Raw genomic sequence first — 26,339 nt, forward strand, 5'->3', positions numbered from 1 at the left:
CTTTAGCTTCAATCATCACCAGCAACTTCATAATCTTGTCATAACATTAAGATTTGGCAACATGATATAAGTTCATTAGATCATGTTCTATAAGAATGAACCGTTAGATGCACGGAGAGGCGTGCATATAAGGACACCTTAAGGATCAAAATTTCAAACACACTACTTTTGACACAATGATCGGATCTCATCGTACTACAGCTCATTCTTCTCGGCTTGCCAAGGAGGTTCAAAATCATGCATCATAAGTGAAATTTGATCGAAAAATAGAAAATTCATCCTTGAGTTTAACCAGTAGTTCAATTCACAAAAAATGACCAATTTCCATATTCAAAGCTGCATACCGTATCTTGTGAAATACTCAGGATAAAATTTCAAAATCTAGTGAGGATGTGTAAAAGTATATCCTCTTCTCACTACAATGGAGAATACTTTTGATTTCAGTACCATTAGAAAGTTACAGCCAATTTTTAAAATGGCGATTTTAGTTTTTCATTTTTTTCGCGATTTTTCTGTTAATCAAGAGTCTGTAAAATTCATTTTGAATCACTGTTTCCTGGACTGTTGATAGTGGGGAAAGTATTTTTGATTTCATGATTTTTTCAACAATCTAATCTCACACTAGGATCATATTCTCCCATGAATCGTTTTCAGCAACTAAAAGAGGAGATTCTGTTCTAAAATTCAAGATCAAGTATTTTTCTATAATTTATCTGAATATAGAAATTGGCCATTTCTACTGCAGAATGAACCAGACATTTTAGGTACCTATATTTGGGCAATTCTGTATCTTGCACAAGGAAATCTTGCATGAAAAAATTAGACTTCTTTTATGTATCCAAATTGAGAATTCAGATCTACAATATAAAATGATTCAAGCACACCACCTTTTGATGTCTATAGTGACTGAGCTATAGTAGTTTTTTTAAACACCACTTGTTAAGTAGGGAGGGGGGGGATCGGGGCAATCTGCGCCTGTCACCACCTTCTAAGATAGATTTGATTCACGTTATAACATTGTATTAGTCCAGTCAATTTAAACATGAAAAAGAGGCGATATTTTTTATTCATTGTAGTTTTGATTTGTTAGGGTTTGTATGCATAAGAGAAGCCCAGAACCAATTTTTGCATGCAAAATCTCCTTGAGTGGCCCAAATAACTAATATGTCTGGTTCATTTTCCAGTTCTGAGCTATTATCATCAAATCCAGTCATTGGACAAAAAAATCTCTCTCTCCTTTTTTACTGTATATAAAATTCAGAATAAAATGAAATCATTCGGACCTCTCTAACTTCAATGAGTTCTATCCTAAAGTTTTTCCAAAACAAGTGGAATTTCATGGAAAAATCAATTTCGATAAATTTTATAGTATTTAATCAACAATATCTTCCGATTGTCACAATTCAAAAATGTATAATTCAACATCCTACTAGGCGTAATTTTGTGCTTCACAATCTGAGAACAGGTAGAACGATGCTCTATCTGAAAGATTTCCAGGACACCTCAAGGATCGAAATTTCATTCATAACCTTTGATAAAGTGCTCAGATCTTCTCATACGCTCTTTCTTTTCGGCTTGTCAAGGCAGTTGGAAATCATATATCATGAGTCAAGTTCGTAAGAGAAATGGGAAATTTTTTGTTGAGTGTACACTGTACCTCAACCCATATTCCATACACAAAATAATGACAATTTATTCATTCAATGCTGCATATCTTATGAAATAAATCAGATATAAAATCAAAATCTAGTCAAGGATGTGAGGAATTTCTTCCTCTTCTCACTCCAATCAACAATACTTTCGATTTCAATACCATTAGAAAGTTACAACCAATTGAAAAAGTGACGATTGCAGTTTTACTATTTTTTTCGCAATTCCACTGTTAATCAAGAGTCTCTAAAACGAGGCTCATACATCATAGACACTCATGATTGGCTCTTAATTTTATCCTTTAGGAGCTCAGTTGCCTTAAATATTTATCTTCAACTACTGTTTTCTATCTTGGAACTACCAATATCGTGAATATGAGGAGAATATCTTCAATCTCTTGATGTTTTCTCGTACCGTGTGTCCAACTATGAATGAAAATGATAGAATCAACAGCATTTTTTGCGTTTCAAGTTTTATCAACATGGTCGAATTTGATTAGCAGATTCAACCACAAAGTTTCTTCTAAAAGGTAATGAATATCATTCCAAAATCGATTTACGATTTTAGTTTTGCTCTTCATTACTTTACTTATAATTTTGTATTACATCAAGCAAAGGAAATACATTTACGACAAAAATACACATACATAATAACAGGGGTAGGTAAATCTTTTAAAAGAGTATCAATCAATTTCCTCCTTATCATAATACACAATGAAACTGGATGTTATTTTACTGAATGCTAAAAATATAGTGGCTTTTATAAGTTTATAATGAGAGAAATTCATTGAATTTTCAAATTACTCCCTCTTCCCCAATCTCTCTCTAGACGGCTCGCCCAACAGCATTTAGTTCATATGCAAAATTAGAACTTTTCACTATGGGTACAGTCCATGAAAAAGGTTGACAACCATTGGCTATTCAATGAAAACAAAAAGCAACTGAAATAATATTATTTTTAATGAGCAGTTTTGACATCATTTATTAAAATCATTTTAGAACAATAATAGAAAAATATAGGTATTGCTGCATTACACAGCACCTCAAGAACATTTCATGTTTGAAATTATTCATGCTCTTTCTCAATTTTGACGTGACAACTTCTTATAAATTGGTTTGCTGGGTGACACTTCAAGAAACTGCGTTAGGCTGCTCTGCGTTATGTGCTCACAATGAGAGTGAGTGAGAGTGTTCGTTTCGGTTCACGGTCGTCTGGAAAGAGCACAAATAGGAGCAGTGGCGAGCAACGCAGCAGCAACCCGAAGGCATTCACCTGGAGAGAGAGTGAAATGGAGCAGTCAACCTGCGCAGGCGTCGCAAGCAATCTCCTGCAACTGCGCCACTACTTCCCCAGGCTGGCAACGTTCCTTCAATGTTGTGGTAGTTTTCAATCACAAAAGTAGTATAAATCGTTATGTATAAATAAAATAAATGTTTTAAATTGTTACTATTATTATTTCATCCTTCTTCCTACTATATGAATGAATATTCACATTAAAATTATTTTACCACTCAAAGTTGTTGTCATGTAAAACTTTCGCCCATATACCGACTTTTACAGGCAACCATGCAATTTTTTAAGTTCAAAATTGCAATTGTGGATTAAATTACATCGATTTAAATTTTTTTCCATCATTGAATTGAAGTACATAATGTAATAAAGTTTGGATTATGCTACATTTCTATAATGGACAATAGTTTATCTGGCTACTGATTCACTTATTGTTTTCTTGTTCTTGTTGATTACAAATAAGAATTAATCCACTTTGTCATTGGAGATGTAGCGCTCATGCAATCTGGAGAGTTGAGAGTAGCAAGTGATTACAATAAGAAAAATGAATGTCCAGTCTATGTATTATTAGCAAAACAATGACATGCATGCCTCAAGCCTCAAGATGCTGCCAGCAGTTGTTTTGCTGGTGGGAGAGAGTGGTGTGAACTGGTTTTTTGGAGAGGGAAGTGTAGGATGCCAATGACTCCCCACTACGTGCCCCTATAGTCAAGTCCACGTTATAATGGCAGTGGAGAAAGATAGGAGAAAAACGTTGCCAATTTTCTCCATTTTGCCACTGACTGTACACAGCTGTTACTCAATTCATCCCATTAAATTTAATCCAATAGTAATTATCATTTCCTTGATAAAATTATGAATATAATTTCAAATTGATCAAGAAAATATATTTTTTCATGATTTGATTAAAAAATTTGCTTCCATAACTGAGATCAGATTTTTATTTTTATACAAACCTGAAATGGCGGCTAATTTAAAAAGCTGTGATACACTGATCTGAATTTCAAAACAACAGAAATTGAGTGGTATGGATTCTATTCCAATTTCTTTTCAAAATAATAGAAAAATAGAAATACTTTTTGAAAATAAGTAATTTCAATGGATTAATTTTGAAATAACTTCTCAATGTTATTTATACCGGTACGAGTGGGTCTAACCTATATGTGTAGGCTAACTGAAGCATGGATGAAGTCTAGGATGGTTGGTTATCAACTTTTAAAATGTCATTTCAGAAATTTTAATTTGTGTTTCTCATACAGTAATGTTTGAAAATTATTTCATCGTTCCAAAACTACATTTTGAATCAATTATACGACTTGTGTACTCAAGTATTTTGATAGAATGAAGAAAAAAATGGCGCCTGAGAATTTTTTGTTCAGTTTTGTACAGTCACTGTCAAAAGTAAATATAAAATATCCTGGCAATTGGACAACATTGCAAAGCGAGAGAGAGAGTGCTATCTGTTTTGTTGTATGATAGAAAAGGACAGCAACAGTATTGTCAATCGTACTCTGCCATGTGGACCTCACTATAATACTACAGCACTAATCCAGCTCAGACAGAAATCGGCATTTGCGTATACAAGCGCTTTCTACCGGTGTAAGTTCATACTGCACATTAGGCGAAACAATAGTCGGTAAGAATGTTCTCTCTGACTCCTTCTTCTCTGTGATCTGAGACAATTTGCTGTGAAAAGAAAAGTCGTTACATTTTAGGTTAGTTTAAAATGTCAAAGTTCTAGAAGTCACTTCGTGAATGAACCGTTGTCCGTTGAAGCAGGAATGGATCAATCATTTTTATCTGCAGTGCATTGTTCACTAGCTACTGTTCTTGTTTATTGGATTTATTTAATCTATAGCAGCATAATAGAATAATTTTTTTTATAAGCCTTTTACAAGGTTAGAAAAGATTATGGTAGACCATGATGTTTTTGTCGTTATACCTGCCGCAGGTAGTGGTGAACGATTGGGCAGTTTTATTCCTAAACAGTATTGTAAAATCCTGGTAAGTGATGCTTATTTTTAATGATTCAATAAGCCAATTGAAAAGGTATTTAAATTTCATCCATTATCAAGAGATGAGTTGTCAAGAATAATAAAAAATTTGAATAACAAAAAAACAGTAGGATTGGATGGGGTCTCAAGCAAAATTTTAAAAGAATGTGAAAATGAATTACTGGACCCTTTATTGCATCTCCTTAATACTTCACTAGAGCAGGGTATTTTCCCTGATGATCTGAAACAAGGAAAAATTTTGCCAATTTTCAAGAGCGGTGATTCTGAAAGAGTTGAAAATTATAGACCCATTAGTATTCTAAATGTAATAAGTAAAATTTTTGAAAGAGTAGTTTTAAATAGGCTATGATGCACCTGGAAGAAATTAATTTCATATGTGATGAACAGCATGGGTTCCAGAAAGGGAAATCTACTAAGACTGCAATAGTATCCCTTGTTGAAAGACTAATAGATATAATAGATTCAGGTGAGAAGGCAGCCGCAATATTTCTTGATTTATCCAAAGCTTTTGATTGTGTGAACCATAGAATATTATTGGAAATACTAAAAACTGTAGGTGTGAATGATATAGAACTAAAATGGTTTGAATCATATCTCATAGGTAGAAACCAGTGTGTTGAGCTTACCAAGGTGGATGGGAATGAAATAGTAAAAATTAAATCTCAAAAACTGGAGGTCCAGGCTGGAGTACCTCAAGGCTCAATTCTGGGTCCCTTACTGTTTCTGTTGTATGTGAACCAATTACCAAAAGAGTTAAAAGATCACAGAGCTCTGTTGTTTGCTGATGACACATCGCTTATCTTTAACAATTATTTATTAGATAGTCTAGAAATAAATGCTTTTACTGGAGTACAGTCAATTGTCCAATTCTTGAAGCAAAGGCAATTAACAATAAATAGTAAGAAATGTCAATTCCTACAATTCAAAAGTAAATATAATTCAATAGAGGATAGAGAAATAAATGTGTTTGTAGAGGAAAATGAATTAGACCAAGAAGAGAAAGTAGCATTCTTGGGAATTTTATTGGACAGGAAATTAACATGGCATCCTTACATTGAGAGGATATGTAATAAGATATCATCTGGAGTATTTGTCCTGCGGCAGCTTGCTAGGCTGAATGATAAAAAACTACTGTTAACTGCTTACCATGGACTTATACTATCTCATATTAGGTATGCTATTTTAGTATGGGGTAATTCATCTCAACAAAATATGGACAGGGTGTTTAAGATTCAAAAGAAGGCACTCAGATGTATAGAGAAAGTGAATAGGTTAGACTCTTGTAGGCCTTATTTAAAAAGCTTGGTCTATTAACTGTGCCATCTTTGTATGTATATGAAGTTGTAATGCATGTGAAAACGAGTGGTGTGATCCAGAATTCAGATGTTCATGAGTATAATACGCGAAACAGAGCAGATTATCATATAATGGGTCACAATAGTAGGTTATTTGAACAAAAACCAGATTATATTGGTAGGAAATTTTATAACAAGCTACCTCAAATCTTGAAAAGTAATGATGATTTGAAGATTTTCAAAAAACAAATTAAAAAATATTTAGTTGATAGAGCTTTTTATAGTGTACAAGAATTCCTTTCAAACCTAAACTAGGTTGAACTACTTAGTGTTAGAATTATTATGTAATAACATGACTTGTCTTATACTCCATGACTGGAGTCTTTAGGACGTAATCTTAAAAAAAAAAAAAAAAAAAAAAAAAAAAAAAAAAAAATGATAATGTTATGGTATTTTAACTTGAAACTTCTTTAAAAGCCCATGCATAGTCAAATTATTAGTCAAATCTTCCTTAGCGTGTGTGGATATTATTTTAGATCTTTTTCGCATTATTGAAATGTGTACAGTATTACATGGAACAAAGGATATTCATTCATCTTGAACTTGTTCAGTTCATATTTGTTGAATGTACGGAGTCTATATACCTGTGTTTGCAATATAGCCCAGTCAATTAAGGGTTATAGAAGAAGACAATTTTTGACCCCGCAGTTCTGTTTAGGGTAGTGAGAAGGTAAATATATCAAAAGTGCTAAGGGGGTGGGGTTGGCTCAAAGGTACCATTTTTTGGTTTTTCGCATTTAGGCCCTAACTCGAAAACTATGGATCTTACAGTCATGACTATTCCATACAAAATTAAGGCTTACATGATTGTCTAAAATATTGATCACACAACTTTTCCTATATTTCTTGTACCTACTTTTCCAGGTATCCGCACTTGAAGGTGTGACCGTGTGACATTTAAAAAGAAAAAAATTTCCTTCAATTTTTTGCTATTTTTGCTCTTCTAACCTCTTTGAATATCAACAGAAACAATCCATGCTAATTATGATCTAGAGCATCAAATTCTCTTTAATTTGATGTATAATTTCACAAATTTACACATTTCTCCACGACTGTTGCAGCAGCTCAAATAATGTTAAGTGTAAAACCTTCAGTTTTGCAACAATAGACTCTAATTGACAAAGGAATTTGAAGTTGGAAGGAATGTTTTTAACACAATTTTTAAACATTGAAAAATTGTTAGGACCAGTTGGGGGGGGGGTGAACATATTAAAAGTCCCCATCCCTACTCATTTTACTAAAGGGATGAGGGTTAAAATTTCTTTTTCTTCAATGTTCTGCTCACACGCTCAGGCCTATATCTTGAGAAAAATGCGTTAAACAGTCATGACTAACAATTCAAAAATGAAGCTTGATAAATTTTCTACAATTTTTGGTCAGTGGAGTTTTGTGATATCTCCTAGAGTTTTTGAGATATACCCTCTTGAAAGTGTAAAATTGTTAAAATAACAGCTTTTCATCCAATTTTTTGCTGTTTCAGGGCGGATAACAATGCATCGTTAAAATGAATGCTTGTAGTAGATTTGTAGAGCATTGATTTCCCCCAATTTCACCCCCTTAGCACAGTGAGTAGGGGTGGGGACTTTTTGATATGTTCACCTCGTCACTACCCTTAACAGAACCTGCGGGGTCAACAATTATTCTTTTCCAAACTTTTCCGTCTATACCCTTTTGTGAGCATTCATTTCCTGGACTATTAGAATTTACTTTTATAAGCACAGCTGTGCTTTTAACGAATAAGTATGGTATGGTTATAATTTTTTGAATCATGAATAAAAATTAAGGCTCAAGGCACACTTTCGCGACTCAAGTCGAGAAGAGACTCGACTCTAGTCAAGAGCATTTGTTTCCAAATGGTGACACTCAGACCAGTCGATTCTAGTATCCGCGATGTCACCATTTGGAAACACATGCTCTCGACTAGAGACGAGTCTCTTTTCGACCTGAGTCGCGTAAGTGTGAGTTGAACATTACTCATTATTTTACAGTTTTGAGGGCCGTTTGCACAGTCAAAGCTTAAACTGAATTTAATCAGTTGGTGGCTTAAAATCAAAATGTAATCAAATCAATTTATTGCCATTCTTTTTTTTACAAACAATTGAAACAAAAAACATTCTTATAATGTTATAACTAATTATAATCTAAACTAATTTAAAAACATATTCAACGAATGTTTTCTTTTATTTTATTATTTAAATAATGGGCTCTCCCAGAAAAGCTAATGCTTGAGCTCTGGAAGAGAGTTCAAAAATGTTAAAGGTAATTACGATGGGTGTCTAAGACAATTTAATTAGTACCAGAAGAAACAATATGCAATATAAACACTAGAATATAATTGTATGTACAATATAACAATGTAAGCACTAGAACAAAAAGTCAATTAATCTTCTGAAATCTTAAGTCCGAAGTAAACTTTCCTACATACTCACTCTCTTATTTCATAAATTAAACACTTAGTAATTCTATTTAGAATGAATTTTTCAGGTAGACAATTTATTATTCTATGGCAATAGAAGGACAATTGGTGTTTGCAAGATGTAAGTCTAGTGAATAGGTTATTGTAGGTATTGAAAACATTTTGACGTATTAGAAATGGTGTATCACGAGTAGTGAATTTGTCTTTGTTTTTATTAATGTACAGAATTGCGTCAGTTACGTATGTTTGTCTCAATGTTGGTAAATCAATTTCTTCAAATAGTAGTCTACTAGGGTACATTCTTGGTCTTCCCAGAGCTGCTCTGATAATATGTTTCTGTAGAACAAAAAGTTTATTGAAGTGAGTATCCTGAGCTGCCCCCCATGCCTCAATGCTATATTGAAATGAAGAGTGTGCATAAGCAAAATAAATGTTTCTAATAATACTTGGATGTTTAATTTTATTGATTTTGTAGAAAATATGTCATATATTATAATTTTGAGCAAAGGTGAAGTATATGTGCATTCCATTTCAAGTTTTGATCTATAAATGTACCTAAGTATTTAATTTTTTCAACTTTTTCTATAACTTTGCAAGAGCAGTCCACAGAGACAAACAAGACTTAATACGGATTTAAAACAGGTTAAAATGTCACTGTGCAAACGGCCCTAAGTGATTAGGCTAGCTATAGTGAGGTCCACGTTATAATGGCAGTGAAGAAAGATAGGAGAAAAACGTTGCCAAGTCTCTCCATTTTGCCACTGAGTGTACACAGCTATTACTCAATTCATCCCATTAAATTTGATCTAATAATAATTATAATTTCCTTGACAAAATAATCAATTTAATGTCAAATTAATCAAGAAAAATATCTTTTCATAATTTGATTCAAAAATTTGCTTTCATAACTGAGATCAGATTTTTATTTTTATATAAATCTGAAATGGCGGCTAATTTAAAAATCTGGTGTGGCGCTCTCACACAACTTTCCTTGCCGTTATGAAAATTGATCAACTGAAGTTAGTGTTCCCGCGCATATCAAATCTACTATTCTAAGATTTGAGACAGCAGCTGGTGACAGAACAATAGCGCTGCAGTCACACGAAGTCTGCTATCTCTTCATAGTGAATGATTTAATAGAATCAACAGTTGCCAACAGTTTGCAGTTGAATAATCTTATTTTCTCGCACTTCGAGTTTATTTTCAATTTTAGGTGAAAATGTTATTGAACATAAATTGTAGAGATTTTCATGCTAAATCTTTTTCACTTTAATTTTTTTGTTTAAATTGTATCTGGAGCCTGATAATTGGGAATCTAAAATTAAACTTTGCATAGATGGGGTGGAGCTCCTGGAATTTTTACAGATATGAGACTTGTGGCAGTTGATAGAGCTTGTCAATGATTATTTTAGGTATAAATTTGATCAAAATCGTTGGAGCCGTTTTCGAGAAAATTGCAAAAAACCCTGTTTTTGACAACATTTTCTTCATTTTAGCCGCCATCTTGAATCGCATTAGATCGAAATTGTTCGTGTCGGATCCTTACAGTGTAAGGACCGTAAGTTCCAAATTTCAAGTCATTCCGTTGATTGGGAGATGATATATTGTGTACAAAGACGCACATACACTCATATATACACACACACTCACACACACACACACACACACACACACACACACACACACACACACACACACAAGTTCCAAATTTCAAGTCATTCCGTTGATTGGGAGATGATATATCGTGTACACAGACGCACATACACTCATACACACACACACACACACACACACACACACACACACACACACACACACACACACACACATACATACATACATACATACATACATACATACATACATACATACATATACATACATACATACAGACCAATACACAAAAAACACTTTTTTGGACTCAGGGGACCTTGAAACAGAAATTTAGAAACTGAAATTTAGAAATTGGGGTACGGTACCTTAATTTTTTTCGGAAAGCAATACTTTCCTTACCTATGGTAATAGCGCAAGGAAAGTAAAAAGCTGTGATACAACAATCTGAATTTCAAAACAACAGAAATTAAGTTATTTGGTAGGTATTCTACTCCAATTTCTTTTAAAGATAATATAGAAATAAAAAATAGAAATCCTATCCAAAAAAAGGAATTTTGATGTAAATAATTCTGAAATAACCTTTAAATATTATTTATACCAGTACGAGTAGGTCTAACCTATACGTGTAGCCTAACTGAAGCATGGATGGAGCCTAGGATGGTTAATTATCAACTTTTAAAATGTAATTTCAGGTTTTTTTAATTTGTGTTTCTCATACGGTAATGTCTAAAAATTATTTTATTGTTTCAGAAATACATTTTGAATCAATTATACGACTTGTGTACTCAACTTTCCTTGCTCATTGAACTGTGAGCCTCATTCTTAAAAGAGAATAATTTAGAGGATTAACATAATGACGATTGGCGGCAACATATTTGAAACTACAATCAGACTACTGTATATGTGTATATTATATAATTGCTTTCAGAGTACTTTTTCCTTTGTGTAAATTGTGAAATTCGATGATTTTTATAAAAGTCGTCAAAACAGCTGCTCTACAGATTGAATATCTCGACTATGTGTTCTGTTCATAAACTGCTCTACCTTCCTACCTCATGCACGAGAAGGAGTTTACAAAGTCCATTTCTCAAGGATGGGGTGGACCCCTTCAGTTTTCAAGGGAAAAGACTCATGCCAGTTGATAGAGCTGATAAATAACTAAACAGGGTATGAATTTGAAATAAATCAGTCAAGTCATTTTTGAGAAAATCGTGAAAAACATGGTTTTTTAGTAATTATCCACCATTTTTCTCAAGAATACTATGCAGCTCCTGCAATTTTCCCAGAAATGAGACTAACGTCAGTTGATAGGGCTCATAAATAGCTGTACATTGTATAAATTTGAAGAAAATTGTTAGAGCCGTTTTCGAGAAAATCGTGAAAAACATGGTTTTTTAGTAATTATCTGCCATTTTTCTCAAGAATACTACGCAGCTCCTGCAATTTTCCCAGAAATGAGACTAACATCAGTTGATAGGGCTCATAAATAGCTATACATTGTATAAATTTGAAGAAAATTGTTAGAGCCGTTTTCGAGAAAATCGTGAAAAACATGGTTTTTTAGTAATTATCCGCCATTTTTCTCAAGAATACTACGCAGCTCCTGAAATTTTCCCAGAAATGAGACTAACGTCAGTTGATAGGACTCATAAATAGTAGGGATGGGTATCGATACATCGATGTTTAAAAACATTGATGTTTCAACATCAAACATCGATGTTTTTCACTTATTGATGGTTTTACCTAGACATCGGTCATCCGTTTTTTTTCCCAACTAAAAAGTAAAAACAATTCTAATTTTTCAATTCGATACAAGTTTTTTTTTATTTTTTTGTTTGAAGAGGATTATCTTGAGACCAATAAGCAATAGTAACAGAATTATAATCATTATCTTTATCATATTTAGTGTAGTATTCTGTTTAGTGTTTTTTGTGAATATAGATCACTCTTGTGAAAGATCTCGCATAATTTTTGATTCCTGCAGATTGCTATTCTTATTTTTCAATCAGGCTCTCTGTATTTTTATGTGAGACTGTTGGATACTCTTGAAGATTATTTACATTACTTCTGTGGTCCGTGTCAAGGTTAGATAGTTAGTTATTTAGAATTGAATAAGAGGTCGGATTCTTCGTTTCTTAGGAAGAAAGAGTTTTTTCTTACTACAATCATTTCCTTAACATGTGTTTACCACTAATTATTAATCTAGCTCTGGAAAAGAGGTCCTCGTATTGTAAGGAGTGCAGATATCAATATGAAAAACTTGATCCATTTCCATTTCCTAAAAAATCTATCAGGTATTGAATGAATACGATATGAGTATCAATGATTGCTAAAATTAGCTTAGGGTGAAATTTCAAGAACGAATCCTCAAGGATATCCCGAGAGGTTTCAGACTAGACCATGAAGATGACAAATCTTGTGAACTAGAGTTGATGTATCTTTCTAGTCACAACCTGACTTCAATTAAATCGAAATACTGTTACTTGAATACCACAAGTCCAAAATTGCTGTGATTCCAGTTAGTAACTGTTGGAATATTGTAACAATAGCTCCAGATAAAATTGTAGTCACTTTAGAAGCTCTTTTTTTGCTCTACAATCTGAGATCAGGTAGAGCGCTCTATCTCATATTCCAGATACACCTGACAACAATGCTCCTTGTATTGTGAAAAACACCTAGTTTTCAGCTTCAAGCATCATCACCAACTACATTGTCCTCACATTGATATTTCGCACAACGACATAAGTTCTTGAGATTATGTTCTATGAGAATCACCCGTAAGATACACTTCATTTCAGTATTTCCTAGTGGAGAGGCGCGCTTAAGGACACCTCAAGGATCAAAATTTCAAACATATAACTTTTGACACAATGCTCAGATTTCATCGTACTACACTTCATCCTTCTCGGCTCGTCACGACGGTTCAAAATCATGCATAATAAGTCAAATTCGGTCGAAAAATGGAAAATTTATTGTTGAGTGTACTTAAGCCCATATTCCAATACACAAAAAATGACCAATTTCCATATTCAAAGTTGCATGTCTTGTGAAATACTTCTGATAAAATTTCCAAATCTAGTGAGAATGTGAAAATTGTCCCCCTCTACCCACTTCAATAAATAATACTTTCGATTCCAAAACAATTTGGAAGTTAAGATTTTGAAAATGGCGATTTCAGTTTTTAAATTTTTTTTGTAATTTTACTGTTGATCAAGAGTTTCTTAAACGAGTCTGATAAATCATAGAAACTTACGATTGATTACAAATTGTAGATAAATTTATCCTCTACGAGCTCAGTTGCCTAAAATCCATCTTGAATCACTTTTCGCTATCATAGAACTGGCAAGACCGTTAATATGAGAAAAATATCTACAATTTCCGGATTTTTTTCAAGAATCAAATCTCACTTCAAGAACATATTTTTCCATGAATTGCTTACAGCAGATGAAATAGAAAATTCTATTGTACATTTCAAGATCATGTAATAATTTTTATAAGGGGTTACCGAGATACATAGCTTCGAATATAGAAATTGGTCATTTTTTATGTATTGAATATGGTACCTACACTCAACAATAAATTTTCTATTTTTTGGCCGAATTTGACTGTTGATGCACGATTTTGAACCGCCTTGGCGAGCCGAGAAGAATGAAGTGTAGTACGATGAAATCTGAGCATTGTGTCAAAAGTAAATTATAAGTGTTTGAAATTTTGATATTTGAGGTGTCCTTAACCGTGCCTCTACTAGGAAATACTGAAATGAAGTGCATCTAACGGGTGATTCTTACCCATGAACTTATGTCATTGTGCGAAATATCAATGTGAGGACAAAGTAGATGGTGATGATGGTTGAAGCTGAAAATTAGGTGTTTTTCACAATACAAGGAGCATTGTTGTCAGGTGTACCTGGAAATCTATATGACATAGAGCGCTCTACCTGATCTCAGATTGTATAGCACAAAAATACGCCTAGAGGATTTTGAAATATACATCTAAATTGTAACAATCGGAAGATATTGTTGATCAAAAACTAAAATTCATCAAAATTGATTTTTTCTTCAAATTTCAATCATTTTTGAAAAATAATAACTAAGTACTCATTGGAGATAGAGAGTTCCGAGTGATCTAATTTTTCAGAATTTTATAATCTGGGGGAGATTTGGCAGAAATAGCTGAAAACTGGAAAATGAGCCGGAAATACGAGATTTTTGGGCTATTCTGTATCTAGCACAAGGAAATCTTGCATGAAGAAATTGGTTCTGGACTCCTCTTATGTACCCAAATAATATATTAAAAAATCAGAACTACAATATAAATTGCAAGCACACCCCCTTTTTTATGTCTATATTCACTGGACTAATAGTATCATCCATAAAAACGTAGGGCGATAAAAGATGTTTAAAAACATTGATGTTCAAAAACATCGATGTTTACTGTTCGATGTTTTTCACTTATCGATGTTAGGATGAAAAAACATCGATGTTCAAAACATCAATGTTTTGTCTTTCGATACACATCCCTAATAAATAGCTATCCATGGTATAAATTTGAAGAAAATCGTTAGAGCCGTTTTCGAGAAAACCGTGAAAAACATGGTTTTTTAGTAATTATCCACCATTTTTCTCAAGAATATTATGGAGCTCCTGCAATTTTCCATCAAAGTCCATTTCTCAAGGATGGGGTGGACCCCTTCAGTTTCCAAGGGAAAAGACTCATGCCAGTTGATAGAGCTTATAAATAACTAAACAGGGTATGAATTTGAAATAAATCAGTCAAGTCATTTTTGAGAAAATCGTGAAAAACATGGTTTTTTAGTAATTATCCACCATTTTTCTCAAGAATACTATGCAGCTCCTGCAATTTTCCCAGAAATGAGACTAACGTCAGTTGATAGGGCTCATAAATAGCTGTACATTGTATAATTTGAAGAAAATTGTTAGAGCCGTTTTCGAGAAAATCGTGAAAAACATGGTTTTTTAGTAATTATCTGCCATTTTTCTCAAGAATACTACGCAGCTCCTGCAATTTTCCCAGAAATGAGACTAACGTCAGTTGATAGGGCTTATAAATAGCTATCCATGGTATAAATTTGAAGAAAATCATTAGTGCCGTTTTCGAGAAAACCGTGAAAAACATGTTTTTTTAGTAATTATCCGCCATTTTTCTCAAGAATATTTTGGAGCTCCTGCAATTTTCCCAGAAATGAGACTAATGCCAGTTGATAGGGCTTATAAATAGCTATCCATGGTATAAATTTGAAGAAAATCATTTGTGCCGTTTTCGAGAAAACCGTGAAAAACATGTTTTTTTAGTAATTATCCGCCATTTTTCTCAAGAATATTACGGAGCTCCTGAAATTTTCCCAGAAATGAGACTCATGCCAGTTGATAGAGTTTATAAATAGCTATCCATGGTATAAATTTGAAGAAAATCGTTGGAGCCGTTTTCGAGAAAAACGTGAAAAGCATGGTTTTTTAGTAATTATCCGCCATTTTTTCCGCCATCTTGAATTGAATTTTATTGAATTTCTTATTGTCGGATCATCATGGTATAAGGACCTTAAGTTTAAAATTTCAAGTCAATCGGTTAATTAGAAATGGAGTTATTGTGTTCACAGACATACACACACACACACACACACACACATATATACACACACACACACACACACACACACACACACACACACACACACACACACACACACACACACACACACACACACAGACCAACACCCAAAAATCATGTTTTTGGACTCAGGGGGCCTTGAAACGTATAGAAAACTTGAAATTAGGGTACCTTAATTTTTTTTGGAAAGCAGTACTTTCCTTACCGGGTCGGTCAGTTCCAAAACTTACTAACTCCAAAATATTAAAAAAAAAGTTTTTCTATCACCTGATAGGCAATTCTGTAACTCATTCAATGGTAAAAACGGTTTGTTCCAATACTCTCTATTTCCCCATCAAAAGCTATGCTGAAAAGTAGAGACTGCAACAAAACTCTCCAACTCCAATCACCTCACTGCTCCAAAACTCATTAACTCCCACTTACGTCATTACTGCTTCTAAACTTGCTAACTCCAGTAGTATTATAATTGGCTGTAAACTATACTGCAACAAAACTAGTTGATACAAGGTTGTTATAGATTGATTTTATAAAATTATTATCACTACTTGATTACAATATTTTATTTTTACAGTACCGTGAGCCTATAATGTTGACTAAACTGACTATTGCTCCTGCCCAGTTCCAAACTATAAAAATATCATGATTTGTGTAGCTTACATACTCATTTGATTGCCAGAGAAATTTAATCTTCCCAAGCTGACCGATCAATCAGCTCATTTTTTTAAACAATTTTATGTGTATAACTTCACAATGTCTTTATAGGCACACCAAAAACTTGTCAAACTCCAGAGAATACTTTCATTTATGTTAATAAATGACTGAGCTTGAAGCCAAAAAGGGATCAAGTGAAATAGCCACGTGCATTGTGCATCGACTATCAAATACTGCCTTCCCAGAACAAGAACACTATAGTGATCACTGCTGTCCCTAACTGGTTAACAGTTGCAGCACCCCCACATATTGAGACAATAGTAATTCATTTTCCTGTTCCTGGGCATTCATACATACCTCCAGACAGAGTCTTTGGAGTTATTCAAAGGAAGATTAAGAAGTTGGAAACAATTGTGCACCCAGATGGATATTTTAAAATATTTAATGAGTCAGCTAATGTCACAAGGCTAGGAACTGACATTGAAGTCAAGGACTGGAAGGATGCAACTATAAAAAATTTAAAGAAGCCAGCTGAATGGCACTTGAATTTCTCTGTGTGCAAGAGGTTTATATTAAGTAGAGGGCAACAAAATACTGGCAGAGTTCAAGGGGAGACGACCTACCTTACTGACATGGGGAAGTCACTGGGAATTGCAAAAAGAGGCTGCAGAGTCGATAGAATAGCTGCAGAAGTGAAACCCAATGATGCTGTTGTTAATCCTACGAAGGTGGCAGATATGAATAAGCTTCTGAAAAAGCACTACGGAGAAGAATGGTCAAAGCTTGAGTATCTTAAATTTTATACTGATATCTTTAATGAGAGAATTGAAAAGGCTGAGCATGACCAAGATTAAGAGGAACCAATGGAAGATGACATTTTGACACTAGAGGGCGAATTTGTAATATAAATAACCTGTTTTCTAATGCTTATTCCATTCCATATGGAAATCTATTAGATATTCTCTATTTATATTGTTCTTATCTTGAAAATGTATTAGAACATAATCATTGTAAACTGCAACAAAACTGACTAAATTCATTCATCGCTGCAACAAAACTATCTTAAAACCCTATCCTGTTCCAAAACTCACCAAGTCTATATTTGAACATTTTTTTCACATTACATTTTTGAATCTCATTATAAAATTTTATGCAGGTGTACTTTGAAAGTTTAGATCAATTTATTGATATATTTTCATTAATGTGAATATTTCCATTCAGCTGTAACAGTTTTTCAGCCCTCCTGAAAAATGTCTAAAGATGGAGTTGGTGAGTTTTGGAACTGACCGACTCCCTATGGTAATAGGGCAAGGAAAGTAAAAAATGGCGGCTGAGAATTGTTCGTCTACTTTTGTACAGTCACTGTCAAAAGTAAAAACAAAATATTCTGGCAAACTGACAACATTGCAAAGCGAGAGAGAGAGATAGCGCTATCTGTTTTGTTGTATGATAGAAAAGGACAGCAACAGTATTGTCAAACGTACACTGCCATTATAACGTAGACCTCACTTATAGTGTAATTTTGCTATTTAATTTGGGTTTAAACTATCTGAATAGAAATTAATTCTTTTTACGTGTTTGCATTGAAAATTGGACTTAAATTCAAGAGTAAATAAAACATGACCACTTTTTTGACTACCAAGTGTATGAATCGTAATTTGTGGAAGAAATAGTTCAAATGACAATAATATGCTGGAAGGGGTTAGGGATCAGATCAGTACATGGATAAGTATTGTAGGCCCTATCAATCTATCAATAGTTTAAAAACAACATGGCTGACACGGTATAGGTTAAATGCATGCAAAATTGTGCTGCTTTGAACTTTGTTTATTTTGAAAACAATATTGATCGCCGTTTAATTTTTTGTGATCAAAATAACATACAAAATCGATCCCAACTAAAAAATTGATGATAGGTATAATGACTAAATGCATGCAAAATTGTGCTGCTTTGAACTTTGTTTATTTTGAAAACAATATTGATCGCCGTTTAATTTTTTGTGATGTTAACAATTGAGTTACGCCGAAATAGTTTGTGGCTGTTCCTCTTGGTCCTTCTTCAATCATTTAAACGAATTCAGTTTTGTGTATTATTAAATAAATAACTATAATGTTCTCCCCAAAATAGAAATATATTGTATCAACAGTACCTATAATCATCCCACAAAGTTGACAACTTGATTGCAAAGCTCATCCTTGTTTGAATTTTCCAATTTTGCCTAGAAAATTAGGCTTATATTTCTAGAAAGTTGAATAGGTCTATTTAATTAAAATCTAATCTCTATCAAATATTTATGCTTGAGCTATAAGATAGCTCATTTCAAACATTTATCAGCGAACTGTTAGGCCAAGGCTGTTGAATCAAACAATGACTACCTTAAAAAATTGTAGTCTAAACTTTCATTTTCACTATATCATTTTTTTTAACAAAAATATAGGAGGCTACTATGTACACCATTATGATGTTGACGATTTGAGCATATCCCAGCAAATGTATAATTAAGATCTCTGAGTTATAGGCTAATATGCCAAGTAGCCTACTTCTCCAACTACTACAATCTCTACAACAAACTACTACAACTACTTCAATCCCATCAACTTTTATTAATTCACTGCCTTTTATTTTAATTATTTTAACACACAGTTATTTTATTAATCACTGCCATTGTCAAAATTGTTCAACACAATTATAAATAATGCATACCTACTGTAGCCTACGCTGTATAAATTTGATGTGTTGTTGAAAAATATTCCTTCTTATGTTTTCTAAATTAATAATTTCAAATGTTTTTGTTTTAGGGTAAACCATTACTGCTGTATGCTGTTGAACAGTTTCTCAGTTTTTCTTTGGTGAGGAAAATAGCACTGGTAGTTGATAATATTGAAAAGGCGCACACAATATTACAAGAAGCAGGACTTGACGGCTGCAAACGATTGATACTAGTCAAAGGCGGACCATCAAGGCACCGGTCAATCCAAGCTGGTCTTCTGAAATTGGAAGAATACAGTTCAGGTTAGATTTTTAAATTATTCATCCAGATATTAAACATCCATTGTTGTCAATATTTGATGCTATCATAATTATTTCTGAATTAAGCAACATGGGTCAAAAGTGAAAATCATTTGTTTATTATTCTATATTGAAACCAAATTCGATGCTTATATTCTTCAACTGAAATATTCAATATTTGAACTGTCAAACAATTCACTGAATTCACTAAATGTAATAATAATATTCAATAAGCATCTGAATGCATCCAAACGGACTGAAAATTTGACGTACTGGAAAACTGACGAATATTGTAAACTTGACAAACTGAAAACGTACAGAAATCTTCATGTACAAATCGTTAACTGAAAATAGGCCTGTAACCATCCTCAAAGAAGCCAATTTTTTCTATATAATATTATAGAATTATAGAGGATGAACACTTAAGCAATGTATCACAAAATGGACACTGGACGAATTTTAAACTTGACAAAACTGAGAGCTTGACGTACTGAAATCTTGAAGAACTGAAAATATACCTATAATGACCCTCTGTAAAATAATAATCTTCATGCAAAATTTCAATTTAATCAGTTGAGTAGTTCAGACTTGATGATGCATCACTCGTGTATTTTCTATCCCATACTTGTTTAAGCCAATTCTTCTCTTTATAATATAGATGGGGAGGGCGGGATGGTTCAACCTAGCTCAAGTAATTAACATTCGCTTTCATTGAACTGTTACTTTCAATCGATCGCAAAACACTGTTTCAGACTTGGCGAATGTAGTGGTTGTTCACGACGGAGTGAGGCCGCTGGTGCCCGAACGACTGGTGGTAGAGCTTTGCGGCGCGGCGCAGACACACGGCGCGGCTGGCGCCATTCGACCGCTTGTCTCCACTGTGCTCCGCGCCACGTGTGACCTCTTCTTGGACGCCAGCCTCGACAGGGCCACGCATGTGGCAAGCCACACTCCTCAGGCCTTCATCATGCGCACCCTCTTGCAGGCATATCGCAAGGTAAACTGGGCTGGCTTAGCTTGCCTCAATACATTTTCACGGGTGATGGGTGACAGGTAATCATTATGTATTTTTTGTACTTCCAAGTGATTTTTTTCAATATATTATGTATTGTTTTTGTCTAATATTTTGAGGCAAAATTAATTTGATTTTGATTTTTTTTAGATTTGATGATCTCAGTTGGTCAAGCAGCCCCCCGGGTGGGCAACTTTAGTAGTAGGGTACGTCAAGTTTTCAGTTAGTCGAGTTCCTGTTGCTTTCACTAAATCCTGTGAATACAGGATTATGATTAATTCTAAAACTAAAAGAGTTGAATAGTAACCGCGTTTTACTGTATCATTTAAAAGCAAAAACCTAAAGCGGCCATAGACGTGCAATATAATTTGAGACAGAATAATTAAGAAATGTAAGACGTTCTGGGCAATAGCCTGTTTTTATTCTCTGACTATTGTATTGTTTGATCTATATAATAAACAAATAGATAAAAATAATATTGTACAATATATTATTACCCACACATAATATCAGGCCACACAACTGTAGTGACACTGAAGATGACACCATGAAACATATATTTTCTCCCTCTAAAACTATCGTGATATTTGAGTTATGCTAATAAGCTGAAGAAGTACTCATCAACATTTTTTTTTGTATTGTCAATACTATAGCTATCTAGTCTGGAGACTAATGAGCTAATTTTTTCTACCCTAACATACTACTTGAAAATGTTAACAGCGAATATCTCATTAGATATTCTTACTGATATTGATTGTTTAATTAATATGTACACTTTTGACTGTACTATAGAAGCTAGATTCACTCAACACTGCTCTGCTCTTTCACTGGACACTAATTGAACAAGCACTACACTAGTTCATACGGTTTCCTCCTTTTGAGCCTCCGCACCAACCCTCCATTGTCTAGCAGCTGGATCGCCTCAACGTTGTCGTGTTGGTGCAGTCGCCCCTCGTGCCTCTCCGCATGCCTCTGGATCTCGGTGGACACCAGGTCAACGTGCAGGTCTCTATGAAGATCGCTGTTCCTGACATACCAAGGAGCATTCACAATGTTCCTCAGCACCTTGTTCTGGAACCGTTGTATGACATTGATGTTGCTGTCTTTGGTACACCCCCAAAGTTGTATACCATATGTCCATACTGGCTTTAGTATCTGTTTGTACAGAAGTACTTTGTTTTGGATTTGTAGGTTGGAGTTTTTACCGATCAGCCAATACAGCTTCTTATATTTGATTCCATGTTCCTCTCTCTTCTTCTTGACATGGGCCTTCCAGCGAAGCTTTGCGTCCAAGGTCATACCTAGATACTTGGCATCATTGGCATATGATACAACTTGGTTGTTAATTGTTATTGGTATGGGCAGGTCCTTTTTATTGGTGAAGTTGATGTGAATCGACTTTGCTTCATTTAGTTTCATCCTCCACTTTCTAGTCCAATCTTGAATTTTGTTAATGGATCTCTGTAGGTTTTCTGTTGCAATATGAATATTACTGTCTACTGATAATATGGCTGTGTCGTCTGCAAATGTTGCTGTAGTATTCTCATCAAGGCTGGGAATATCGCTGGTATAGAGTAGGTAGAGAAATGGTCCTAGAACACTTCCTTGAGGAACTCCTGCTTTTATTTCTTTCAAATCAGAATATGAGTTTTCATGCCTGACTCTAAAGTATCTGTCAGTCAGATAGGATTTTAATATATCTGTAAATTGCTTTGGTAGCACTTTTTTCAGTTTGAAAAGGAGACCTTCATGCCACACTTTATCAAAAGCTTGCCCTATATCAAGGAAAGCTGCTGAACAAACTTTTTTCTCTTCTAGGCTCTTCTCTATTACATTCACAATCCTATGCACTTGGTCTATTGTTGAGTGTTTCACTCTGAAGCCAAATTGGTGATTTGGAATTATGTGCTGTCTCTCAATTATTGGTGTTAGCCTACTCAGTAAAATCCTTTCAAACAACTTGGCAAGCACAGGTAGCAATGATATTGGCCTATATGATGATACTTCATGTGGCTCTTTACCTGGCTTGAGTAGCATTATAACCTCTGCTACTTTCCATATTCCTGGTACAAATTTGAGTCTGAAAGAGGCATTCAAAATGTGTGTTAATTTTACTATTGCTTTTCTTGGAAGGTGCTTGAGGACTAAGCCAGTTATCATTTCGAATCCAGGGGTCTTTTTGTTATTCAGATTTCTTATTTCTCTTTTCACCTCTTCTACTGTGACACACATTATTTCTTGATTTGGCTGTAAGATGTTTTCCTCTGCTTCTAAAGGTCTTCTTCAGTTGTGTTGTTTGGTTGAAAAACGTTCACAAGATGATCTGCAAAGGTCTGTGCCTTTTCATCATACTACTCCTGCCCATTGACTGTTCTGCTTCCTGAGAGGAGGAGATTGATGAATGGGTTTTTTTATTTTTTTAGCTGCCTTCCAGAGTGAGTAGTCTGTACTGCGTTCTGCTGTTAAGTTTATCAAGTAATTATTGATTGATTCATTCTTGATACATTGAATCTCTCTCCTTAGTTCTTGAGTTAGATTGTTCAAAACTCTTTTGTCTTGAAGGGAACGTGATTGCTGCCATCTCCTTCTTGCTCTTCGTTTTTCCACAATCATTTCTCTGATTTCCGCAGGGTAATTATTTCCAGTGGTTCTTCTTCTGAATTGTGGAGTATTACACCATGCTGCCTGTTGGATATCAGTAACAAACTCCTCTAACTCCCGATCGATCTGTTCTTCATTTCTTAATGGCGAGTCCAACTCTATATTCTTTCATCCAGCATCTTTTGGAAACCATCCCAATCCGTGTGGCTGTTGACTAGCGCAAGACAAGCATTTTCCTTCTGTAGAATTGAATCACTCAGAGTCAAAATGATGGGTGAGTGGTCCGAATTTAGATCAAAACTATCCTCTAAATGCAAATAATTTACCAATATATTCTTTGTCAGAAAAAAATCTTTAAGATCTGGGATTTTCCTCGTATCGGTGGGCCAGTAGGTGGGTTTACCAGTTGAAAGAGCTTCACACCTCATTTCTCTCATTGCTTCATAGAGCTGTCTTCCCTTGTGTGTTGTTAAGCGCGATCCCCAATGCACGTGCTTTGCATTGAAATCTCCACCAAGAATGAATTTGTCTCCTAACATATCAAGCAATGATAATATTCATCTTTTCTGATGGAATATCTGGGAGGACATTAAATAGCTGCAACAACAAATGATAATTGACTGCTTTCACTGCTACACCTGTCAATTGTATTCTATCACTTTCGAGTTTCACTTGTTCATGATGTTGTAGATTGTCTCTGATGATGATGGCACTCCCACCCCTTGCGACATTGCTGGGATGTAAAGCATGATAGATCCTATAGCCTTTGAATTTTATAAACGACTGCTTTGTAAAATGAGTCTCAGATATAAGACATATATCTATTTTTTCTATGTTTAGAACTGCTTCCAACTCCTGTTGCCGTTGAAACAATCCATTTGCGTTCCATTCCATTATTTTTAGCGAATGAATCATTTGAATTGCAGTAGTTTACTTTGTTCTAACTTCTGAAATTTAAACTGCAGTGAGGTGATTATTTGTTCTTGTCTATCCAGTTTTGCCAAGATGAGCTGTAAAATATTATTGTTATCTCCTACTTCACTTTTTGGCTCTCCCAATTCTGGTCTATTTTCTTCTGAGATTATCTGAGCGAAAGTTTATTTCTTAACCGCGCTTTCATTGTTTGGATTGTAGGTTTGTGTATTTTCTATGATTTTTGGTGGAATATTCTTCACTGTGTTCTTCCGTAAATCTGGAATATTTTTTGTTTTATTGGAGTTTCTAATCTTTTGCAATTCGATTGTGACAGTGCAGCCTTGATAGCTGGCTGGATGTGCTTCCCCGCAATGAATACATTTTGGTAAAGCATCACTTGGTTTTGTACAGTCTTTTGTTTGATGTTTACCTGGACACTTTACACACCTAGGCTCCTTGTTACAGTATTTTTGTGTGTGACCGTATGCTTGGCATCGTTTGCATTGCGGTATCAGGTTGGCCTTCTTCAGTGCTTCCACTTCCACTTTGCAACCAAGTATATTTTTAAGTTCGAAAACTTTTTTTTTATATTTTCTTCCGCACTGAATGAGACTATGAACATATCTATTGGCTCTCTTTTCTTCCACTTCAGCTTATTCCTTACTTCTAGAACTTTCAATCCTCATATTTTCAAATCTTCCAGTATCATGTCCCTACTACAAGAGTGATGAAGTTTTTTAATCATTACTCTTATTGGTCTCGACTGCTTATCTTCATAGGAATGCCAGCTAAATCCGTCATTAATCAGTTCTCTGGTAACATTCCGATAAGTTTCAGAGTCTACTGCATTTATTTTGAACGTTTCTCTACTCAAGAGTTTTATTCTAAATTTGTCAGCTGGCGACACTTTTTTCAAACTCTTAAGGAGTCCATCTAGATTCTTAATACCACCCACTATGATTGGGGGTGGTGGCATTTCTTTCTTCTCTCTCTTCTCCACGTCAGTGGTTTTAGAATTCAAGTTCTGTTGAATTCTTTTTGCAGACACATTTTTGACTTCTGGCGATGGAGTACTAAGCTTCCTCTTCTTGGTAGCCCGCTTAGTACAAGTCCTGATCCATTCCATTTCTTTGGCCAATTCTTCCTCATTTGTTGAGTAGTTCTTGGCTGCTGAGCTGGTAGGCTGTGAGCTGTGAATCTTCTTCTCAATATTCAGAAATCTTGCTTCCAAATCCTGCACTTTTTTTAACAGTTCTAAGTTGCTCCTCTCCATTCCTCTCTCTTGGTTATGTGAGTGAGTAAACATGTGTTAGCTCGGCTCCATCTTCTAATAGATATTTCATAGGGTTATACAGTTCAATTCACTAGATATTATACATCAAGCTATTCAGTTTCTCGAGCTAAATTCAATAGTGTAATTATAATTTTGATTAACTCACACTCTTTTTATTTATCTTGAAAAACATTCCTAATTCTTCAGTTCACCTTCTCGCCTAGCCTATAAAAGTGTAAATCCACCTAACGGTACACAATGGTTCAACAGAACAGAGGCACGCCGAAGAATGAGGTCAATGCTCCAAAGCCAGCTATTTCTGGAGCATTGTCCGAAGAGACCCTCAGCATTATTTGACAGCAAATCAAAGATTCTGTCCATAGTGCTGTATCAATGGCTGTGAAGTCTATTTTCGAGGAACTTCAGGCATTGAAGGAGGAAAACAAACAGCTGCACGATAGAATTTGTGAGCTGGAGGTGTCTTGTCACCTGAAGGTCGACGACCTCGAGCAATATGGGTGCCGACATTCCATACATATTTTTGGGATCCCGGAAAGCTACAAAGAAGACACGGACCTGCTGGCGCTCGATGTCTTCAACAAGAAGCTGAACGTGCCCGTGACTCTGGCAGATGTCAACCGCTTGCATCGCGTTGGAAGGCATCAACCACCTCAACAAGGGCAAGCTAAACCCAAGGACCAACCCATCATAGTTCGACTCTGCAGCTACCGGACCAGGAAGATGATCTTTGACGCTAAGAGGAAGCTGAAGGGTTCCGGCATCACCATTTGCGAGGATCTGACTGCGGAGCATCTCAAGATCCTCAATGCTGCGGCCGACCGGCATGGGCACAGGAATGTCTGGTCATCTGACGGGAGGATTAAGATCTCTATCGGCGAGGGAGGATCCA

General features: G+C 34.8%; 1 protein-coding gene across 2 annotated transcripts; it reads left to right on the forward strand.

Annotated features, from left to right (window-relative positions):
• Positions 1-4,630: 4,630 nt before the first annotated feature.
• Positions 4,631-25,801, forward strand: LOC120348942 (D-ribitol-5-phosphate cytidylyltransferase-like). Of its 2 annotated transcripts, none has more exons than XM_039444379.1 (4): positions 4,631-4,944; positions 19,418-19,631; positions 20,381-20,625; positions 25,700-25,801. In XM_039444379.1, exons 1-4 carry the CDS (start codon positions 4,852-4,854, stop codon positions 25,784-25,786), a joined length of 639 nt encoding a protein of 212 aa, XP_039300313.1. In that variant the 5' UTR covers positions 4,631-4,851; the 3' UTR covers positions 25,787-25,801. The 2 variants fall into 2 exon arrangements, with proteins under 2 accessions (XP_039300313.1, XP_039300314.1); XM_039444380.1 differs by lacking the exon at positions 25,700-25,801 and adding an exon at positions 20,791-21,102 and having other exon boundaries at positions 4,634-4,944.
• The last annotated feature ends 538 nt before the right edge of the window (positions 25,802-26,339 follow it).

This window comes from Nilaparvata lugens, unplaced genomic scaffold, assembly GCF_014356525.2.
Source record: "Nilaparvata lugens isolate BPH unplaced genomic scaffold, ASM1435652v1 scaffold447_1_2, whole genome shotgun sequence".
NCBI lineage: Eukaryota > Metazoa > Arthropoda > Insecta > Hemiptera > Delphacidae > Nilaparvata > Nilaparvata lugens.